The sequence below is a fragment of the Erpetoichthys calabaricus genome, chromosome 8, assembly GCF_900747795.2.
Source record: "Erpetoichthys calabaricus chromosome 8, fErpCal1.3, whole genome shotgun sequence".
Classification (NCBI taxonomy): Eukaryota; Metazoa; Chordata; class Cladistia; order Polypteriformes; family Polypteridae; genus Erpetoichthys; species Erpetoichthys calabaricus.
In genome coordinates, this window is record NC_041401.2 from 62,121,614 (window position 1) to 62,142,878 (window position 21,265).

General features: G+C 37.7%; 2 protein-coding genes across 3 annotated transcripts in view; both read right to left on the reverse strand.

Moving 5' to 3' along the window:
* LOC114655541 (ribosomal protein S6 kinase-related protein-like) overlaps nt 1-7,190 on the reverse strand; it is a 33,550-nt gene extending 26,360 nt beyond the window's left edge. The window contains 1 exon segment of the mRNA XM_028806618.2: nt 6,954-7,190. Coding sequence (XP_028662451.2) covers nt 6,954-7,007 — 54 coding nt within the window. The 5' untranslated portion in view covers nt 7,008-7,190.
* Nucleotides 7,191-9,367: 2,177 nt separating this feature from the next.
* The window catches only part of LOC114655542 (protein KIAA0100-like), a 97,439-nt gene continuing 85,541 nt past the window's right edge, over nt 9,368-21,265 (reverse strand). For both annotated transcript variants that reach the window (XM_028806622.2, XM_028806619.2), the window contains exons 36-41: nt 19,681-19,791; nt 19,202-19,337; nt 18,427-18,560; nt 17,406-17,507; nt 10,753-10,887; nt 9,368-10,541 (exon numbers count right to left, since the gene is read on the reverse strand). In XM_028806622.2, the coding sequence (XP_028662455.1) occupies nt 10,356-10,541; nt 10,753-10,887; nt 17,406-17,507; nt 18,427-18,560; nt 19,202-19,337; nt 19,681-19,791 (804 nt within the window). In that variant the 3' untranslated portion in view covers nt 9,368-10,355. The remainder of the gene's footprint in view (nt 10,542-10,752; nt 10,888-17,405; nt 17,508-18,426; nt 18,561-19,201; nt 19,338-19,680; nt 19,792-21,265) is intronic.

A 21,265-nucleotide genomic window follows, 5' to 3' on the forward strand; every position in this document is an offset into this window, starting at 1 on the left:
AAAACTGTTGCTTAATGTTGTGACGGGCAGCCGGGTCCCATGCCCGGCAGGGACGCCCCTGCTGCATCTATTCCGGGGGAGTAACCATGGGCAGCTCAATACCTCCCCTGGGACGCTTGGTGGCAGCCTCCCTGGCGGACGGTGATCCCCCAACCTGTCGCATGGCTCCATGGGAAATGGAGTCCTCCACAGCCTGGTTGGGAGCTCGGATGGCCGCTAGGGGGAGCTGCATGGAGTTGGCAGCCCGGCTGGACAAATCTTCAGTCCCACCCGGAAGTGCAATTAGGACCAGGTGGTCAAGCACCTGGAACGCTTCCGGGTGGGCTATAAAAGGGCCAGCCACCACCACTCAGGGGCCAGAGTCGGGAGGAGGAGGGCTACGCTTGAGGAGGAATGGTGGTAAAAGAGAGAAAAGATTGTTGGTGTTGGAATTGTGCTTTGGGACTGTGTATTGCCTGTGGGTCACGGGGAAGACGTGCGCCCACGGGTGAAGAAAAATAAAACTCTCTTGTTGTTTCATACGTGCCTCTGTGTCCATCTGTGTCGGGTCAGGCGCCTATACAGCGCCTCTGTTACAATGCATAATGGATGTGGTCTGCAATTAGGGGTGGAGTGGTGGCTCTGAGGCTAAGGATCTGCGCTGGTATCCTGAAGGTTGCCGGTTCAAATCCCCGTCACTGCCAAAAGAGATCCTACTCTGCTGGGCCCTTGAGCAAGACCCTTAACCTGTAATTGCTCCAGGGCCGCTGTACAATGGCTGACCCTGCGCTCTGACCCCAAGGGGTATGCGAAAACTAACAAATTTCTAATACGAGAAATCGTATAAGACGAAATAAAGAACAAAAAAAAAACAAAACAAATATGATAGCAATATTAAAGGAATTTGCCATTGTTGAAGAAATTTTTAAATACAGACACCCCCCCACTGGAATGCCCTGATTTAAGCAATAAAACACAGGCAGGAGAAAGCATCAATCATTATTCTTTATCTAAATCTCGCAAGAGGCAACAAGTGCATATCTTATTAGCAAAATGTTACAAAGAAAAAAAGTGTCCTCCGCTCTATATTTATACAGTTCATTGATTAGGTCACTACTCAAAAAAGGAATTCATTACATAAATCAGAAAACTTTTAACATGATTGGTTACACCCAGTAGCTAACGGGACGTGACAAATGTTGATACCTTAAATGACCACAATTTGATTGATAGTCCTGTTAGCTTAGGATGTACGTTACATTTAAAATGTATTATTTTTATTCTAATTTTAGGAGACATGTGATTTTCTGCAGGGTTATCTTGTTTTCCAAAGAATGGACAATGGCCTACTTTTCTTTATGGTCCAGCTAGGTATAAAAACAGGAAGCTTAGTACTAAGCGAAAATATACAGAAATGATTATGCCATAAAATATAACATTTTCTCTTAAGGGGCTATATAAAATAATAATAAAATAACAGCATCAGCTTTTAACCATATGCTCAGAAGGATATGAGACTCAGACACATGCTAGGTGCACATTGGACCAGGGTTCAAATTCAACTCTTATACCATAATGAATTAAATATATCAGATTTTGCCTCCTGGTAGGATAATTTTTCTCTTCCCCAATATATAAACAATGTAAAAATTGAATCTCTTAGAAGATAAAACAAGCTTATACTGTAGATCAGGCACTAACTGTGCAAGAGTTTTAAACCCTGGGGCCTGATCAATTTTACTAGCATTGTAGACAGAAAGCATGACTTTGATTAGGCACATGCTAACAATCACATTAAGTGGTACTACTATCTTATGACGGGAACGTTGAAATGTGACTCCAGTTCATATGAGGGGAGATAAAATGGACGGCAGTAATTACAGACCACTAAGCCTTACATATTTCCCTTCTAAGATAATGGAGACCATGATCAGAAATAACACACCTTGTATGAAAATAAACTAAATAAGACCCTGCATGCCTTCATTAGAAGAAGGCCCTAACAAACCACTCTAAGATTTTCTTAGCAGGCAACTGAAGTGGTGAAAAAAAAAAATTAAAGAATACAAAGTGATTTACAAAGACTTTCAAAAACTTTTGATTAGTGATCAGCAAATCTTTTTGTGTTTAATCAAATTGCGCAAAAAAATTTAAATAAATGCTGTTTCGCCACAAGTAAAGTTAGCGCCATTAGCACATATATTTATTATCTCATATCTCAATGTTTTCTTTATTTGCAAAAGTATGGGTGAATTTATTCTGGAGCAAAACATGCAAAGGGAATGCAGGTAGAAAGCAGGTACCTGCAACATTTCAAGGTTTCTTCTTCTCTGCTAAAATCCATTGGCTTGGGTGCTTGGCATGCTGGCGATCCTGTGGAACTATCCTGGCTTGGATCAGCTTAAGGAGTTGGGTAAAGTGAGCACAGATGGTATAATGAGCACTTTGAGGTGGAACTGGAAGCGTGAATGAGGAGGCAGGCAGCATGTGAAGCAGATGAGAATGTATGGAGCCGCATGGAAGGATCTGTGGTAGATTGGGCTGCGCTGGAGCGCAGGGCAGCAGAGAAATCCTAAGGAAGCAATACTCCTTGTTTACCTTTCCAAACTATTTTAAAAACCACCAATAATTCAGTTTAGTGAGTTTTGCATTTTACAAACACAAAAATCACATGTGAAATTAAATTGAGGCAATTTTGCAAAATTGTATATGAAATGAAACTCCGCTGTTTTGCTCATTGCTACCTCTGGTACAGCTCAACTGTGCTGATTAATTCTTAAAGCAGAAGACACTGGCATCAGTGGTAACTTATGAGATACAAGTTTAAGTTGGTTAATTCAGTCCAAGAGAAATGATAACATGGGATGAGTCTCTAAGGGGATCTGTGCTTGAAAAGTTGCTAATTTATATTCATGCCATGATAAAGTTAAAAGAATATACAACCCAAAAATGATTTTTCATATATGTTACTTACCCTATGTATATTGTAGTGGTGGTAGAAAAAAAATTAATCTCATGTTTTCCTGGAGATTCTCATAAATGGGATTGACAGGTGACCAACGCTGGACGTATTGTTAAAAAAATGCCATTTAGCTTAAAGTTCTTGCTGAGGAAACGCAATACACGAAAGTAGCCAGGGACTGCAAGTGGCTCAGGGCCTACATCGTCCAGGAATTCATTGGTTCCTGAAAACAAAGTTCATGGTGTGGGAATACAACTTATGATCACAATGTTTCTTTTGTCTTAGTGAGGGCAAAAAAACATTTTTAAATACAGTTTTTTGACAATAAAGTCTATAACTGAACCGCAGAAAAACCAGAGTGGTAAAAGACATCAGTAATCTAATCAGTTATGGGTGATACAATAGTGCAGTGTTTACTGCAGGTTAGATTGACTTGCACCACTTAATTACCCCACGAGTGTCTAAGAAATTGTACTCTGTGCTGAACTGCCATGCATTCACAGCTGGACCTCACCCCCCGTTCCCATAAAGCAATAACTCAGCTCAGAAAATAGATGTAGACATTTATGAACATGTGTAAAGAATAATAAAGCTTTCCTCAGTTTGAGCTTGGCTGCATTTCATGCACTTGCTTTATGCCTGACCCAGCAGCTGGCACATAAACACAAATTCTTGCCAAGACGAGAAGCTCAGTAATGTATCCCAGCTAGATATCTGCCAACTTAGCTCCTGACTGCCACGTTGCCAGATTAGACAGTTTCACACCCAATTAGATGTTATTGAACATGTGCCACATGGCAAAAAAAGGCTTTGGAAAGAAATTTCATTAGCACATTGGGAGGCTGTATTTCCCACCAATACAGCTTAACCCACTGCAATGCACAATTTGTGAACTAGCATAAATTAGCATAGAGCAAAGGCTGCCTTACTGCCTTGTTTTACGTCAAGGGAACACCATAGAGTCTTTAGAGTCCTGGTGCTTCCTGTCTTGCTATATGGTTGCGAGACATGGACGCTATCCAGTGACCTGAGACAAAGGCTGGACTCCTTTGGTGCTATGTCTCTCCAGAAAATCATTGGGTACTGTTGGTTTGACTTTGTGTCGAATGAGCGATTGCTCATCCTGAATGAGGCACATTACCAGCATTGCGAGGGAGCGTCAGTTACGGCAGTACGGCCATGTGGCGCGATTCCCCAGGGGTGATCCAGCTCGCAGGATCCTTATTGTTGGGGACCTGAGTGGCTGGACCAGGCCAAGGGGTTTCCCATGTAACACATGGCGGTGGCAGATACAGGCTCATTTCTGGAGTGTGGGACTAGACCGCGTGTCTGCCTGAGGGGTTGTCAACCAGGATCCCGAGCTGTTTCATTGTGTGGTGGGTGCGGCAATGCACTGTACCATTGCATGCTCCCCAACTTGACTTGACTTGACTTGAACACCTTAGGACTCAAAAGTGGGCACACATTATACTTTTGACTCTACAGACATATTTTATGACAAAAGCCCTCTTTAAACCTGGGATTGACATGCACTTTCTATAATCCAAACACAACTGAATAGCACTCGACCATATTAAGAAACAGCTGTAGAAGCTCTTATCTGCTTACCCCTATACATCCAGCCTTTCTTAACCTTATCATTCTACAGAAATTACCAGCTATCAAGACACTCAGAGATCCCTATATTGATAATGTATTTGCAACCTTTAAATTGTTATACTCCAAATTTGACTTTCCAAGAACAAACATTTTCTTCTCTATACAAAGCAAAAAAATTGTTAAAAGCAATTTAAGGCTTTGTCACATTATGTGACTTTTCCAGGAATTTTTAGCCGTAGCCTTTATTTATATAATCTTAGTGAGCCACTGCAACTAGTTATTGACTCTCTCTGGCAATATTGAACGGGTTTGATTTTGTCTTTAGTTGTAGGGGCAGACTTGTGTTCATGAGTGCTGACAACCAATGAATGCTCAGCTGTAAGTACAATGCATATAATGCAGCAACACGGAATAAAGAACACAGGCATTTTTGGACTCAGAAACAGAAAGGAAGTTTGTCTTTCTGGTGACTCTAGTTTTATGTAACATGACAGAATGGAAAAAAAGAAAAGAAGAAAAAGGGTACAAATTCGGCTGAACTGGCCATACTTGTGCACCAGTCTACAGCACATGCTCCATGAGGCATACAGACAGTAAATGTGAGATGGCCAGCGATTTTCAGTTGTGTAAACTGACATGGTTCGTCAACACAATCAGCAAGTGTTGTTGGAGAATTGGCCATACGCCACAACTAGAGTCGCATAATGTGACAATAGCTTTCTGTATCCAACTTCTCTCGTATATAGCTATCCTTGAAGTGATACTAGCCGATATTTGAGATATCTCAAAATTCAGTTTAGTTTTGAGGTATCTAAAATTTCATTATGGTTACCTGAAAATACGTCTATTACAATGTTTAAATGCACTTTATGTTGTCTTAAAATACATTTCAGTCTCAAAGTAACCAGGATCTTGAAAAGCATGTAAACACTGAAGTAGTCATTTGTTTCACTATCTTTGGTCAATGTTATTTTAGAAAACATATTTGAGATATCTTATTATTAAATTTGGCTGGCACCTTAATCCAAGGTGACTTACAATATTTCGGATACAATTGGTTGTATTTCTGTTTTGTTTCCAGTTGGAGCACAGGCAGTTGGAGTGACTTGTTCCCGGACACACAGCGTCCATCAGTAGCAGGATTTGAACTCATTTCAGTGTCTGAAATTCAACGCCTTCTCCACTAAGCCACACTGCCCACTTGTGCATAGCTCTACAAGGGTCAACTTACAATCATCAGTGAAAGGGAGAAGGCTTGCATATGTGAATCTTTGTTATTTTTTTTTTCTTAATAGATTTTTTTTCACTGTGACCAGGGAGTGTGACATAGCAGTTAAGGCATGCCACCTGCCAATGCTTTGAATGGAAAAACAAAAGAATTTTAACCAATAGTATCTCAAATATTGTAAGTCGCCTTGAATAAAAGCGTTTTCCAAAAATAATAAGTAAATATATTCTTGAATGTTGAGAAAGTACAAACTTTGAAAGATCAGGGGCTAGTTTCACTAAATTCTCCAAGCTATACTGATTTAATGTATTGAGGGCATGACGCGACCCCGAAGTAGGACGTGTTCTACAATGGAAAGGCAGTACAGTATTATGTGGGGGGGGGAAAAAGGGCGATGATATGCAAATAATGTTTTGGGCAAGTATTGAATATGAAAATCACTAGCGTAAATAAACTGTTCCCCGCACTTTTATCATCATACTCGTGCTAATGAAATTTATTAAAAGCTAAATGAATAAACATTACTGGTAAAAGTACATTCGTTTCTGTTTATCCACAAAGGCGTTACACACCAAATTGGAGGCATTAGTGGTCAGTAATGTATTATAAGCTGGCTCCAGTATGAGAGCCGTGCACTCGCATACTGCTACTTACTACGTTGGTATTAGCCTTTCGTTTTTAACACCGCCTCCGACAGGCCATGCTTTAATTTACTTTGGCAACGTCCTTCCCACTCACGTTAAAACAACATTGAGCCGGTTGTAGCTGCAGCGACAGACCTTATGTATTCTGTTAGTCGTCCGACTTTGACCGTGAGAAACGGTCTTCTTCACTTTCCTTGTTAGACTGAGCATCACTGATAGATTATCGACGTACAATCAGATTCTAGGCAGATGTTATTACTATTAACAATAAAACAAACTGTAGTAGTAGGATATCGCTTCTACAATGTGGCAATTTCACCGGGCATCGGATGTCAATCATGGCCGCTAAGACGACCCGTGTACACCGTCCGATGTATCATTGAGCGGGCTCACCTGTCATCAACCGAACGTGTTGAAAACTGTTCATTTGGGGAAAAAATACATACATTAAACCGTATGCTAACTGTGCACTAACAAACTAAGTCATGCTACCACCATAGTGGTGTTGACTTAAAAAGTCTACGTCAGCCCATCCCCTCACCTTCGCGTGCCTGTTGAGCGCTTGTACCTTCCTGTGGCTGATGTCGGCACCCATCTTTCACGCTCCACTTTCCTTACGGTTGGGGAGGCCGATTATTTGTAACGGCGAAGCAGTTTGGCGAGACGAATGAGAAAAGCATCGTTAGGACTTTCCAGTTCGATGCCCAGTTGATGATGTTAAGCTGATTTCTAGTTTAATGTAAACAAGCCCGAGATTACCGCTCCCGCCCCTCCTCCTCAGCTGTTTTGTTGTTACATTAAATGGCCCCGCCTTCTCGCGACCCTGAAAAGCGCGCAGCACCACAAAGGTACGATATCTCTGCATTAATCATTCGCAATAAATGAGCCAAGATATTACATTGTTTTTTTAATTCCGTTATCTTCGTATAATAAACGATCTGTAGGTTTTCACCTTCAAGATTCAAAAACCTTTACCGAGACGTATGCTCTGCTGTTGACATGAGAATTATATTCGGTTCTGTTTTCTTTTACAGACCTAACTGACATCCGTGAGGAAATTTTAATATCGGACCAGGGTCAGATTATACATTTAATATGGACAGTCCTCTCGACTCAATATAATTACGTAACATACACGCGGATTAATTTGTGCTGCACTGTATATGCAAAGCAAGCACAGACACGTGGGCTGACATATACAGTAAGCACTACTGTATTTATAAAATGTCGATTGTCTTTCCAATTCAAAGCAGATTTATTCTCTTTCTTGAGACCAGGGTGGCAGAGATCAGTAGTAATGAAAGACATGCAGTGGGCAGTATTCATTAATCAATCTTCTGAATTTATTTAGTACTGTCCAAGGTTGTAGGTAGGCAGGATCGCACCAGACCAATTTACAGCTGCCAGTCCACCTATCAGCATGTTTCTGGATAGTGGAAAGAATCATACTAAAATATAAGAAAACATAACAGCTGCAAACTAATATAAGATGGAAGGATGATTTACTGTAATTCTTGTTTAACAACACATGCCAAAAACATGAAATGAGAACAGCTTGTAGCAGAAGAGCCTCAGAAAGCTTACTAAATAAGTGTTAAGAAGGCAATTTAAATGTAATTCAGAAAAAAAACAGCTCAGTATCTCTAAGCACATATTACCATCTGCACTTCAGAACAGGTAATCCACCTGAAGCTAAGCTTGTTTGGGCCTGGGAAACCAACCAAGAAAGCATGGTTTGCTGCTGGAAGATGTACTGATAAGGCCAGCAGGGGGCGCATTTCGTGTGGTATGTGTGTGGATCCCAATGCCACAGTGTAGTAACAGGGAAATTGTGTTGACAAAATGGTGACATTCTTTGGAGGAAATATAAAACCAATATCCCAATTCTCTGTGGTCATAAATGATCCCTGGGCATCTTTCAAAAACAGTAAGATGTCTCTCAATGTCCTGATTAATTTGCCCATTACAACCTCATCTATTCTGGCACCCTAATCATCCTCCATTTCTAATTGTCTCGCTCTTGCTCACCTCTCCCATCCCCTAACAGCTAATGTATGGTGAATATACTAGTGCAAAAATGGCTGCTGTCACAACATCCACGTGGATGCTGTACAAAGGTGGTTGTTGATTTGGCTCCCCATTGTCTTTAAAAAGAATTGTGAGTACTTAAAAATGTAAATGTAATTATTATAATTGCTATTATCTTCTTGAGATTAGAAGAAAGAGGAAGTTGTTCAAACAATGCTCTTTAGGGATTACTATAGAAAGACAAGATCAACATTCCTAAATGGGAAGCACTGTTTATAAAATATATAAAATGTATTTTATGTTGTATTGTGAATCATCAAAGGGCTAAAGGAATGGGGAAAAAAATATGAAGAGATTTATGAAACACATACACACACTCACACATGTGCACAATGAGGCAGCATTTAGTGGAATCACACAAGTCAACCAACCTTTTGTATATTCCACTACAGAGGATTGGGGAGCTAGGGTTGCAATGGGCACAAGACCACAAACAACCGAAAGAAACTACTTTATCAGAAGGTACAAACACACTCACATGCACCCATGTTCACCCAAAGTGGACCAAATATAACATAATATGCACGTATTTAGGATGAAAAAAGAAAGCTGGAGGCATGTAGAAATCCAACAAAGACACGGGCAAAATGTTTCAACTTCACACAGACAATAGCTGCCTGGAAAATGAACTTGAGTTGCTACGGCTGTAAAGTACTTAGTATTAACCACTGAACAACCTATAGATTACTACTTCTGCAGTCAAATGTAAAATGAAGTTCAACATATTAGAACACAAAAGCTACACACTCTCTCTGATGGTAAATTACAGCAGTATCTTAAAACTTAATTATCGCTTAAATGGTGAGGTCTTAATTTTAGGGTACAGTATACAAATAATCATAATGATGAAAAATAAATCAAATTCAGTTATTTCATTCTCACAGTAGATTTTATTAGTTTTGAAAAAAAATCTGTTTTAAAACAATGAATTTATATATTCTGTACAGCAAAATACTGGTAAATTCAATTGTTTTATTCTTTCATGCAGTGGCACTTCCTGGAAGAACAGTCCATGCATTTGTGTCTCTTCTTACAAATCTTTCCTCAAACCTTTTTCTTTATCCATGATAACTACATTGTAGGCCATTGTTTTAAAATTATAATTAAATTCTTCAAAGTGATTACTATAATCTCCCAATCTTAAGACAATATAAAGATTTCTTAACCCATCCCACATACACAAACACTTTTAAGACAAAGTGAAAATACACGTATTTTTCTGTAAAGCATATTAAACTACCTCCAAAAGGTAGGGTATTTTTTAGATTCCATGTGATTAGAAAAGAAACTATAAACAAAACAGAAAACCACCCCCAACAAAAAGGAGTGTATACATATTAGATGAAAAAATAAATACATGCCTGTTTCCAGCAGCACCTGACTTTTTGTGACTACAACATGATCGAAGACTTCAGTGTATAATACCAGTTTATTTGTACACATTTTGTGGCTATGAATCAAGGGAGTCAAATAAATCCTGAACACTGGGATATCTGAACAGCGGTTATTGCCTTTCAAGTTTTATACTTTCACTTAAATATTTATATTACTTCTTTTTGTTTAATAATTCTTTTAAGTGCTGGTCTCCATTCCTCCACATTCCCTGGTATGAAGTAGCTTGCTGTGTTGCTAGAACTATTTTCCGCTCTAAGCTTTATCACTTATTACTTTGCAATCTGAAAATGTTGTCACTTATTAATCAGTAAATCTTAGCAATAATCACAGATGATCAAGAGAAATAACTTGACACATCAAAAGTGTTATTTTAAAAATATTAGGAGGAAGAACCTAGTATCACTCCCTCACAATCATCTCTCTTCACTTTTAAAATATAAAATGACTTTATCACAAAATGTTATTTCCGTCGACTGAAGATTGATTTTTTCCCAGAGGTCTTGTCAGCAGTGGTGAGTCCAATTAGAAGTCGGGCTTTTTCATCCTCTTCCTGTTGCTGAACAGTCGAGTCCACTTTGCCCTCAGGTATCTTACCTTTAGTATCCACTCCCGATGCTGGTTTCAATCGTAACTTTTCTTTTATAACCTGATAAGAAAGACCAACAGAGAAAGGTTAGAGAACAGGATTAGGAAGCGACAAATAAAAGGACATACTTGTAATTTATTATAAACTAGTTCAAATAAAGCACCTCACATAACTCACAAAGTACCTACAAATATGCACACAGGCTGTGCTGTACAATTTTTTTTCTATAAATATCAAACTGGATATATTGCTCATTTGTAGATAAACACACCTGAGCCACTAAAGCCTTGCGACTATCTCTCTTAACTGCCATAGCGAAGTCCAGCCATGTCCAAGTGTTGTTGTGATACTCCAGACATGGCAGCACCAAGTTCAGGTCACGCCAATCAACACTAGTCTTCTCACCCTAAAGAAACAAAAAATAATTTTTATATAATCAATACCCAGGTAATACAATTCATAATTTCAGATACAAGAAATCTATTGTGCCTGTAACAACAGTGTTCTGCCTTTTCTTTGTTAATGCATTTAACTGTAAACAACAAAGATGTCTACCACCACAAATTCTTTGTGTGTCCCTGAGCAAGTTACTTAACTTCCAAGTACATGTATTTGTAAATAACTGTTTGCACTCCTGTTTTGAAAATTTAGGTCAGTTAAATAAATATTATTATACTTATGTTTTACCAATAAGACAAGGTATGTTTTAAATATTAAGAGTATGAATACCAAGAATTTTCCTTCAGAGTGGTGCATTCTCTAAAGATAAAAGGTCGTGATATTTCAGACCAGAATGTTAAAATCATACAAGAATGTTCTGATTATTCAGGACAAACACGCAAGGCCTAATAAAAAAGAGAGTAAGCTGAATGTAGTATGCCATCCCCAGCAGCTTCATAGCAGAATCACAGCACAACACAGATAAAATTCAGTCTGGTTACAATAAGTTATGAAGGATTCAATAAATTACAGAGATTCTGCCTTGATATGTAACTGTCAAAAATATGTATATCTTAGAAAATTTACTGTTTTTATTCTTTAGCACATATTGTCATGTAGTAATCATACAAAAGAGGCATATTTTTAAATGAAAGACACTGTGTATTGGTGAAATAAAGCATCCAAAAGGGAAACATTAACAGAATATTTAAAAACTATATACAAAGCCATATACAGTGGGGTAAAAAAGTATTTAGTCAGCCACCAATTGTGCAAGTTCTCCCACTTAAAAAGATGAAAGAGGCCTGTAATTTTCATCATAGGTATACCTCAACTATGAAAGACAAAATGAGAAAAAAAAAAAAATCCAGAAAATCACATTGTCTGATTTTTGAAGAATTTATTTGCAAATTATGGTGGAAAAAAAGTATTTGGTCAATAACAAAAGTTCATCTCAATACTTTGTTATATACCCTTTGTTGGCAATGACAGAGGTCAAACGTTTTCTGTAAGTCTTCACAAGTTTTTCACGCACTGTTGCTTTTATTTTGGCCCATTCCTCCTTGCAGATCTCCTCTAGAGCAGTGATGTTTTGGGGCTGTCGCTGGACAACATGGACTTTCAACTCCCTCCAAAGATTTTCTATGGGGTTGAGATCTGGAGACTGGCTAGGCCACTCCAGGACCTTGAAATGCTTCTTACGAAGCCACTCCTTCGTTACCCGGGCGGTGTGTTTGGGATCATTGTCATGCTGAAAGACCCAGCCACGTTTCATCTTCAATGCCCTTGCTGATGGAAGGAGGTTTTCACTCAAAATCTGATGATACATGGCCACATTCATTCTTTCCTTTACACGGATCAGTCGTCCTGGTCCCTTTGCAGAAAAACAGCCCCAAAGCATGATGTTTCCACCCCCATGCTTTACAGTAGGTATGGTGTTCTTTGGATGCAACTCAGCATTCTTTCTCCTCCAAACACGACGAGTAGAGTTTTGTCATCTGACCATATGACATTCTCCCAATCCTCTTCTGGATCATCCAAATGCTCTCTAGCAAACTTCAGACGGGCCTGCACATGCACTGGCTTAAGCAAGGGGGACACGTCTGGCACTGCAGCATTTGAGTCCCTGGCGGCGTAGTGTGTTACTGATGGTAGCCTTTGTTACTTTGGTCCCAGCTCTCTGCAGGTCATTCACTAGGTCCCCCCGTGTGGTTCTGGGATTTTTGCTCACCATTCTTGTGATCATTTTGACCCCATGGGGTGAGATCTTGCGTGGAGCCCCAGATCGAGGGAGATTATCAGTGGTCTTGTATGTCTTCCATCTTCTAATAATTGCTCCCACAGTTGATTTCTTCACACCAAGCTGCTTACCTATTGCAGATTCAGTCTTCCCAGCCTGGTGCAGGTCTACAATTTTGTTTCTGGTGTCCTTTGACAGCTCTTTGGTCTTGGCCATAGTGGAGTTTGGAGTGTGACTATTTGAGGTTGTGGACAGGTGTCTTTTATATTGATAACGAGTTCAAACAGGTGCCATTAATACAGGTAACGAGTGGAGGCCAGAGGAGCCTCTTACAGAAGAAGTTACAGGTCTGTGAGAGCCAGAAATCTTGCTTGTTTGTAGGTGACCAAATACTTATTTTCCACCATAATTTGCAAATAAATTCTTTAAAAATCAGACAATGTGATTTTCTGGATTTTTTTTTCTCATTTTGTCTCTCATAGTTGAGGTATACCTATGATGAAAATTACAGGCCTCTCTCATCTTTTTAAGTGGGAGAACTTGCACAATTGGTGGCTGACTAAATACTTTTTTGCCCCACTGTATACAGGCAAATACATAGAAAGTAGTCTTGCTACATGCCAAACATTCATCTGTCAGTAGATGGTGGCAGTAAGCCAACATTGACTTGACTGCATTCTGTTGTCAGTTTTTTAATTTAGAAAATTCACTAGCCATTTGTGGTGATTATGTACTATGAGAGTGTTATGAGTTACCACTTGTGAAGTCTCACTTTCCCACGCTGTACTGTGGATGTGAATTTACACTTGTTGTTTCAGTAAAAAAGAATGTTGCTGTTCATTTGCTATTTGATCCACTCAAAAAGCAATTAAATATTAGCTCTCTTTTTCCTTTGTGAAAGTAAAATGCAACTAAATACATTTTTGTGCTGCATTGCTGTAAATACAATGTAACCAGAAAAACAAAATAAAACATAGGCTTCAACATACATCATTTTGTGACTTAACTCAGAGATTTATGACCTCTCCTATAATATACTGCATATACAGTTAGGTCCATAAATATTTGGACAGAAACAACTTTTTTCTAATTTTGGTTCTGTACAATACCACAATGAATTTTAAATGAAACTCAGATGCAGTTGAAGTGCAGACTTTCAGCTTTAATTCAGTGGGGTGAACAAAATGATTGCATAAAAATGTGAGGCAACTAAAGCATTTTTTTAACACAATCCCTTCATTTCAGGGGCTCAAAAGTAATTGGACAATTGACTCAAAGGCTATTTCATGGACAGGTGTGGGCAAGTCCGTCTTTATGTCACTATCAATTAAGCAGATAAAAGGCCTGGAGTTGATTTGAGGTGTGGTGCTTGCATGTGGAAGATTTTGCTGTGAACAGATAACATGCGATCAAAGGAGCTCTCCATGCAGGTGAAAGATGCCATCCTTAAGCTGCGAAAACAGAAAAAACCCATCCAAGAAATTGCTACAATATTACGAGTGGCAAAATCTACAGTTTGGTACATCCTGAGAAAGAAAGCAAGCACTGGTGAACTCAGCAACGCAAAAAGACCTGGACGTTCACAGAAGACAACAGTGGTGGATGATCGCAGAATCATTTCCATGGTGAAGAGAAACCCCTTCACAACAGCCAACCAAGTGAACAACACTCTCCAGGGGGTAGGCGTATCAATATCCAAGTCTACCATAAACTGCAAGGTGCAAGCCACTCATAAGCCTCAAGAATAGAAAGGCTAGATTGGACTTTGTGAAAGAACATCTAAAAAAGCCAGTACAGTTCTGGAAAAACATTCTTTGGACAGATGAAACCAAGATCAACCACTACCAGAATTATGGCAAGAAAAAAGTATGGAGAAGGCGTGGAACAGCTCATTATCCAAAGCATACCACATCATCTGTAAAACACGGTGGAGGCAGTGTGATGGCTTGGGCGTGCATGGCTGCCAGTGGCACTGGGACATTAGTGTTTATTGATGATGTGACATAGGACAGAAGCAGCCAAATGAATTCTGAGGTGTTCAGAGACATACTGTCTGCTCAAATCCAGCTAAATGCTGTCGAATTGATTGGACGGCGTTTCATGACACAGATGGACAATGACCCAAAACATATAGCCAAAGCAACCCAAGAGTTTATTATAGCAAAGAAGTGGAAAATTCTTGAATGGCCAAGTCAGTCACCTGATCTTAACCCAATTGAGCATGCATTTCACTTGTTGAAGACTAAACTTCAGACAGAAAGGCCCATAAACAAACAGCAACTGAAAGCCACTGCAGTAAAGGCCTGGCGCAGCATTAAAAAGAAGGAAACCCAGCATCTGGTGATGTCCATGAGTTCAAGACTTCAGGCTGTCATTGCCAGCAAAGGGTTTTCAACCAAGTATTAGAAATGAACATTTGTTAACACATGTGTTAAAAAAATGCTTTAGTTGCCTCACATTTTTATGCAATCATTTTGTTCACCCCACTGAATTAAAGCTGAAAGTCTGCACTTCAACTGCATCTGAGTTGTTTCATTTAAAATTCATTGTGGTAATGTACAGAACCAAAATTAGAAAAAAGTTGTCTCTGTCCAAATATTTATGGACCTAACTGTACTACACTTCAAATTTATGACCTCTCCTATAATATACTGCATATACTACACTTCAAATTTATCTGAAAACTAAACAAACTATACTTTTCATAGACCCAGGAAGCATTTGATATTATGGGGATGATAGTCCATCAAATGGCACACACATACAGTTCATTTGGAAATGGCATTTAAACTAACTGTGCAGGGAGATTAGAGTGTTCTTTTAACATTTTTACAAAAGAGTTTTCAAAACGTGGATATGGATGCAGATGCAAAAGAACAAATACATTGCCATCAGGCATGTAAACAAAGTGCTGCTTAATTTATGCAGGATAAAACACAGTAAGCACTTTATCTGTTTCAACTAAATCAACAATACCTCTGAATAAGGCTAACAGGTCATCAATATGATTTAGTTGGTTGTTATTGAGGTGAAGATCCACTGCTTTCAGTGACTTATGTTATTTTGTCAATTACAAACATTTCACCCTTTGGCAAAAACCACAGCTTGTGAGCTTGTGACTCACAACTGTGAGTCTCTGAATTCTTGTTTTGAAAATTCTCCCCTATTCTTCCTTGCAAATTGCTTCCACTTCTGAGAAATTCTTGAATTGTCATGAGTACATTGCACATGTAACATCTATTTACACATTTTTAATGATGTTTAAGTCTGGGGACTGCACGGATTATTCCAAAACTGTTACCTTGTGTTTCGTGAGGTACTTCATAGTTGATGGTGATGTGCGTTTTGGATCATTATCTATTTTTAGCTTCAATTTCTTGATTGACTGTCAGATTTTATCCTCAACGATTTGCTGATATTTAATAGTATCAATTTTTATGTACTTGGATAATACTTGCTGTGGCACTAGCTGCCACACAATACCCAAAATATAATTGATCCATCCTCATACTTAACATTTGGCAAGATGCATGATGCAAGTGCTGCACCCATTTTTCTCCAAACAAACATTTTGTGGTTGTGGCTAGAGTTCAATTTTAACTTCATCTGCCCACAGCTCTTGGTTCCAAAATGCCCCTGTCTTATGCAGAGTTTGTTTTGCGTACTTAAAAGAGGTTGTTCTTTGTAATGGCATAGCAGGTAAGTTTTCCTTCCAATGGTACTTCCATGAAAGCCATGTCCGTATAAGTAACACCACCCAGTAGAGCAGTGCACCACCAGTCCTTTCTCAGCTAAAAGCTGCTTGGAGGAGCCTTACGATCATATGGAGGATTTACTTTGCCTTTCTGTACACTACTGTATATGAGCTATTATATGTGTCAATTCCCCTTAACTGCTATTTCTTAATGACATTTTGTACTATTGTTAACTGAATGTGCTTCAATATCTTTTTATAGCCTTCCTTTGCTTTATGTAGGTAGAAGTCTCTAACCAATCTCATATAGATGGGCATCTATAGAGAAGAGGCACTCTGTCAATAAGGATATCTTAGTACAGAATCTCAAAGAAAAATATTTCCTATTGCACTGAACATACGTAGTCCAGGATGCTTTGATGGAAACCAGCAACATTTGGCAGCTGCAAGTATGTGGTATTTTCAGCTCTTTTGGAGGGCATAAAGACAAAGCTGGAAACAGCAAATAAATAGGAAAAATAAAGGCACTGAAAACCAAATTTGTGAAGTCAAAATGGAGGAACATTAAAAAAGCAAAAACTGCGGAAAGGGCTAAAGAATCACAAGATTTCACTCTCCTCAGCAAATCATTTTTGTTCTAAATTAAAGAAGCTATTCTATTTTTAACTGCCAAAGCAACAGAGGAATACTACTGTCATGCTTATGTTTACCACATATTGTAACACTTTCAGTACCAGCTCTGGAATAAAGATAATTTAAATATTTTTCACATTTTAATTTATGTTTTAAAGTGAACTGGTGTACACTTCTAAATTAATTCTGCCAATGCAATATCTGTGACTATAAATAAATGGGAATCATAAACCTACTTTAGATATTTTATGGAGCTCCAAGTAATAGATAATACATGTTGCAAAAATTGTACATGCTTTGATTATTAATAAAGTATATAAAATTAAGTATGGTACTACATGCTTTTAGAAAACTCTTCACAAATTAGTAGTTACAAGTATGCACTGGCTGTGAATTCCTGTCTTAAAGTTCCACTTACCTTGTAGCTGACACAAAGTGGGACCTGTGGTATTTTAATATAGATGAAAGAATTGTTCATTGCTGCTCTTTCCTTCATTTTGTCAATGTCATCAACAGGATGCTGTACAGAAAAAACAAAACATTGGCTACAAGAAAGTATCACAGCTCTTCCTCAGAGAAAAAAGTTTGGAAAGGTTAACTGGATTCTAACAATATTCTATTGTTTTCATTTACTTTTTAATATTTACTTAAAAACATTTTGAAAACGATGCATGTTAAGTTATATAAATTAGAGTGTGCATTAAGTTAATCATGATATCTAATCCTTAAAAGTGGTTATGGAAATTGGTGTTTTGTAATAAAATTATATGTGTGTTCTAAATATCACATGGCATTTCACACTAGGATTTCAACCTGGGCTATGACCCACTATTTTTCAATCCCGATATTAACTGGTTTAGGTGATTAGTTTTGCAATGCATAATGCAGAAGTATGGGTATATTATAAAGTAAAATATTTGAGTTGTGCAAATTTGTGTTTGACACGGTTTTCTTCCCAAGCATTAATATTGGTTTTTGTGCCACCAAGCCAGATCAAATCACATCATCAAGTGAGATGGCCATAATTCAGGCTAATAGTCTTCTATGTCTGAAAGACTCTTTCACAAACTACTTGAAAAAAGGTGTTTTTCTAAAAAAAAAAAAAAAAACTATCCATATTGTCACACTTTTCCATGCCACTGATACTCAAGGATGCTCTCTTGCATTAAAAAAGGATTCTTACTACAAAAATTGAGTGCACACATTATTTGAAATGTAGTGTTTACTTTTCTTCAGCCAACTGTTAGCATGTTGTCCTTAGTGTTAAATAGATTTGAACTAAAAGTTCAGTATATTTGTAATACATTTTGACATATAAATTAAGTATATTTTTTGTGCGAAGTGGTATAAACCCAGAAATCTAATATCATAGTAACTGTGCAGTGAAATTAAAAGGCCACATCAAAAAATGCGCATCTTTAAATTTAAATTTACAGTACCTCGGGTGGTTTACGGAATGATCTTCTGACCCCAGCTGTGCGATTCAGTCCTTGAGCAACCCCTTTAGCAGATCCTAGGGAGCCAACCGTGTCTTCAGCTCCAATAAGTGGTCTTGGTTTCACCACTGGGACTCCTGAAAATGATGTAAACATTTCTTACCATGAAATTTGATGCCTTTGCGTTTTACAGGTAGGGCTGAAACATACATACTTCCTAATTTTGGAAAACCCAGCTATGTGTACAGATAAAATTCTGTCCTCTTAAAGGCATTATATAACACTATGACAATGAACAAAACATTAAGCTAAATAAATACTGCAAAAATAAGCTTAGCTGAGTTTATCTAAAATGGATGAATTCAAATATTGAACAAATATATGAGTAATTAGATATTTTTACAATGATAATGCCCAATCAGAGATCTATACTAGTACTTCAATTAGTGAACAACAGGGATATAATGTGAATTTGTCTTTTTTTACTTACTATTTTAAATAAAAAGGTTGTCAAATACAGGCAAAGCATTTGCATCTGACTTGTGTACACAAGTCAGATATGATCCCACTTGGCACCTTACTAAAATGCTTAGTGTCAATTTATTTGTTTAAGTCACTATTACTCATAACACACAATGTAATTCTTTTTTTATTCCAATTCTACACACACAGTGGAGACAATTATGATTCCAGTGTATAAGTGATTCTTTGTTTTCTTTGAGAAAAATACTGCAAACATCTCAGACAAAATAGTGTTTCTAATGAAAGGAGAGACTACCAGTGGTTACTAATTTTGATTTGTCTTCTTCATCTCCAACTTCCTCCTCTTCTACATTACGTCCCGGGAAGAAAAAACCCATCATCCTCTTAAAAAACTGGTACATTAGCTGGATTGTGAGTGGCACTACATTCACCTGGCAACAAAAACCAAAGATGTAATCAAAAAATAAAACAAAATATTAGCATCATGGAACCCTCCACACTAAGCCACATTGGTGCAGGTAGTAGTTTGATAAATAATATCCCTTCCAATTCAACATAATAAATCTGCTATGTTGAAAAGGTATGAAGTCAGATATCTGAATTTCCCAGAAAAAAGATATATTTGGTTTGCTAACAACCTCTTCTCCAATTCTGTTCTCTCATATGATATAATATATATCTTGTTTATTAATCTTAACATGTTCATCTTTTTTTTTGCAAGTGAATAAAGTGTATAACATTAGAGAAAACAAGCAAAAAAAAAAAAAAACTAACCTCAAAATGTTCCTTAACTGAGATTCCTCCCACTGGAGGTCGCACTTTACTAAAAATCCTCAGTGCCAGTTGACGACCAGACTGACAAGTACTCTGAGGTCTTAGAACCACCTAAAGAGAAAGAAAAAAATAATCAAGAAACTTTACTAACTCACAACAGTCTAATCTTGACAACTGGAAAATAAATGCAAAAAATTATAAAACAGAATATGGGAGCTGAGAAGGCCATTAATTGGAGGCATGTGTCTAGAACTATGAGCCTCATTATAATGTCACATTACTTGCTGATCGTCTATTTGATGAAATAAGCAATGCCACCTCTCACTGCAATTGGAAGCCAGCTGTGCAGTTCAGCATATTAAAGTTGGTACGCTTTTACAAATTAGTCAAGTGCCTGAACCAGTGTTTTAAGTGATGGCAGTGGGCCAAAGCATGTAGCAACAATGTTTATTCAATTAGATCCTTTCATTAATGTGCATAGTTCAGTTGAGGATCTTCTTAACCTTTGGCTACAACTGGCCTTTCTCTGGATGAATATGAATGTGGAAAGTGATGCCAGCCTTATGGCATTATTTGAGTCATGAATTCTTATGCACAAGTCTTACACACAACCCATAATAGATCAGGCCAAGATGCAAGATGGAAATGTACATTTAAAATGAAAGCCCAAAAAAAAAAAGAAAGAAAACAAGAAAAAACATATTTAACAGAGCCATACATACCCTAACATGCTGCACAAGGAAAAGTTAAGCAAGGAAAGAAAAAAGTCAGTGAAGGAGAGACATAGAATTTATCAATGTAGAAATAAACAAAGTAGAAGAATATGGCAATGTAATGTCTAAAACAGTGTTGTACTTGTTACTTAAAATTACACATTTTCTGGGACTGTTTGGCAGGTTGAAGCTAATTTAATTTAAATTTACAATTTTTAGTAAAATAAGCTTGTTGTTTCATATAAGGTAAGACACATAAAAGCAATATTTTTACTAATCTCATTTGCACTACAACTTACATTAAAAGGAACAGTTGATCACTGCAGTTAAACCAGTATAAATACTTGTAACTGTAACCATGGGATTCCGGTGCAACATAAAACACAATCTTAAAAAGATACTTATCTGCAGTTTACAAAAATTTTATGTTTTGTTGATTCTTAAAATGCAGAATTTTAAAAACTATTTTATCTGTGCTATGTAGTAATGCATCAAGCATCACTAAGTTAGGACTAAGGAGATCAGTGTATATTTGCCAGCTGATATTTTTTGCAGGTTTTGGCTACTAAAACCAACTAATAAAACCAACACCACAGTAAGGAAGAAAGCTGAAAAATTGTCTGTTGTGTTGGTAAAGCCTGTTCTCATTGTACTGACTGAACATAACTGATTTTTGTTTTCAGTCCAGGTTTTGCTTAGTGGTAACAGTTGCTTTGGCTCATTTATTAACTGAACATATTAGGGTTAAAAATTAATTTACAGAGTGAGCACTTCTTTACAGGTTATTACTATATTTTCTTAATATTAAGGGAGCACCACTTGCTAAAAAGTCATAAATAATTTTGCTAGCAAAACAAAAACTACTTTATGTA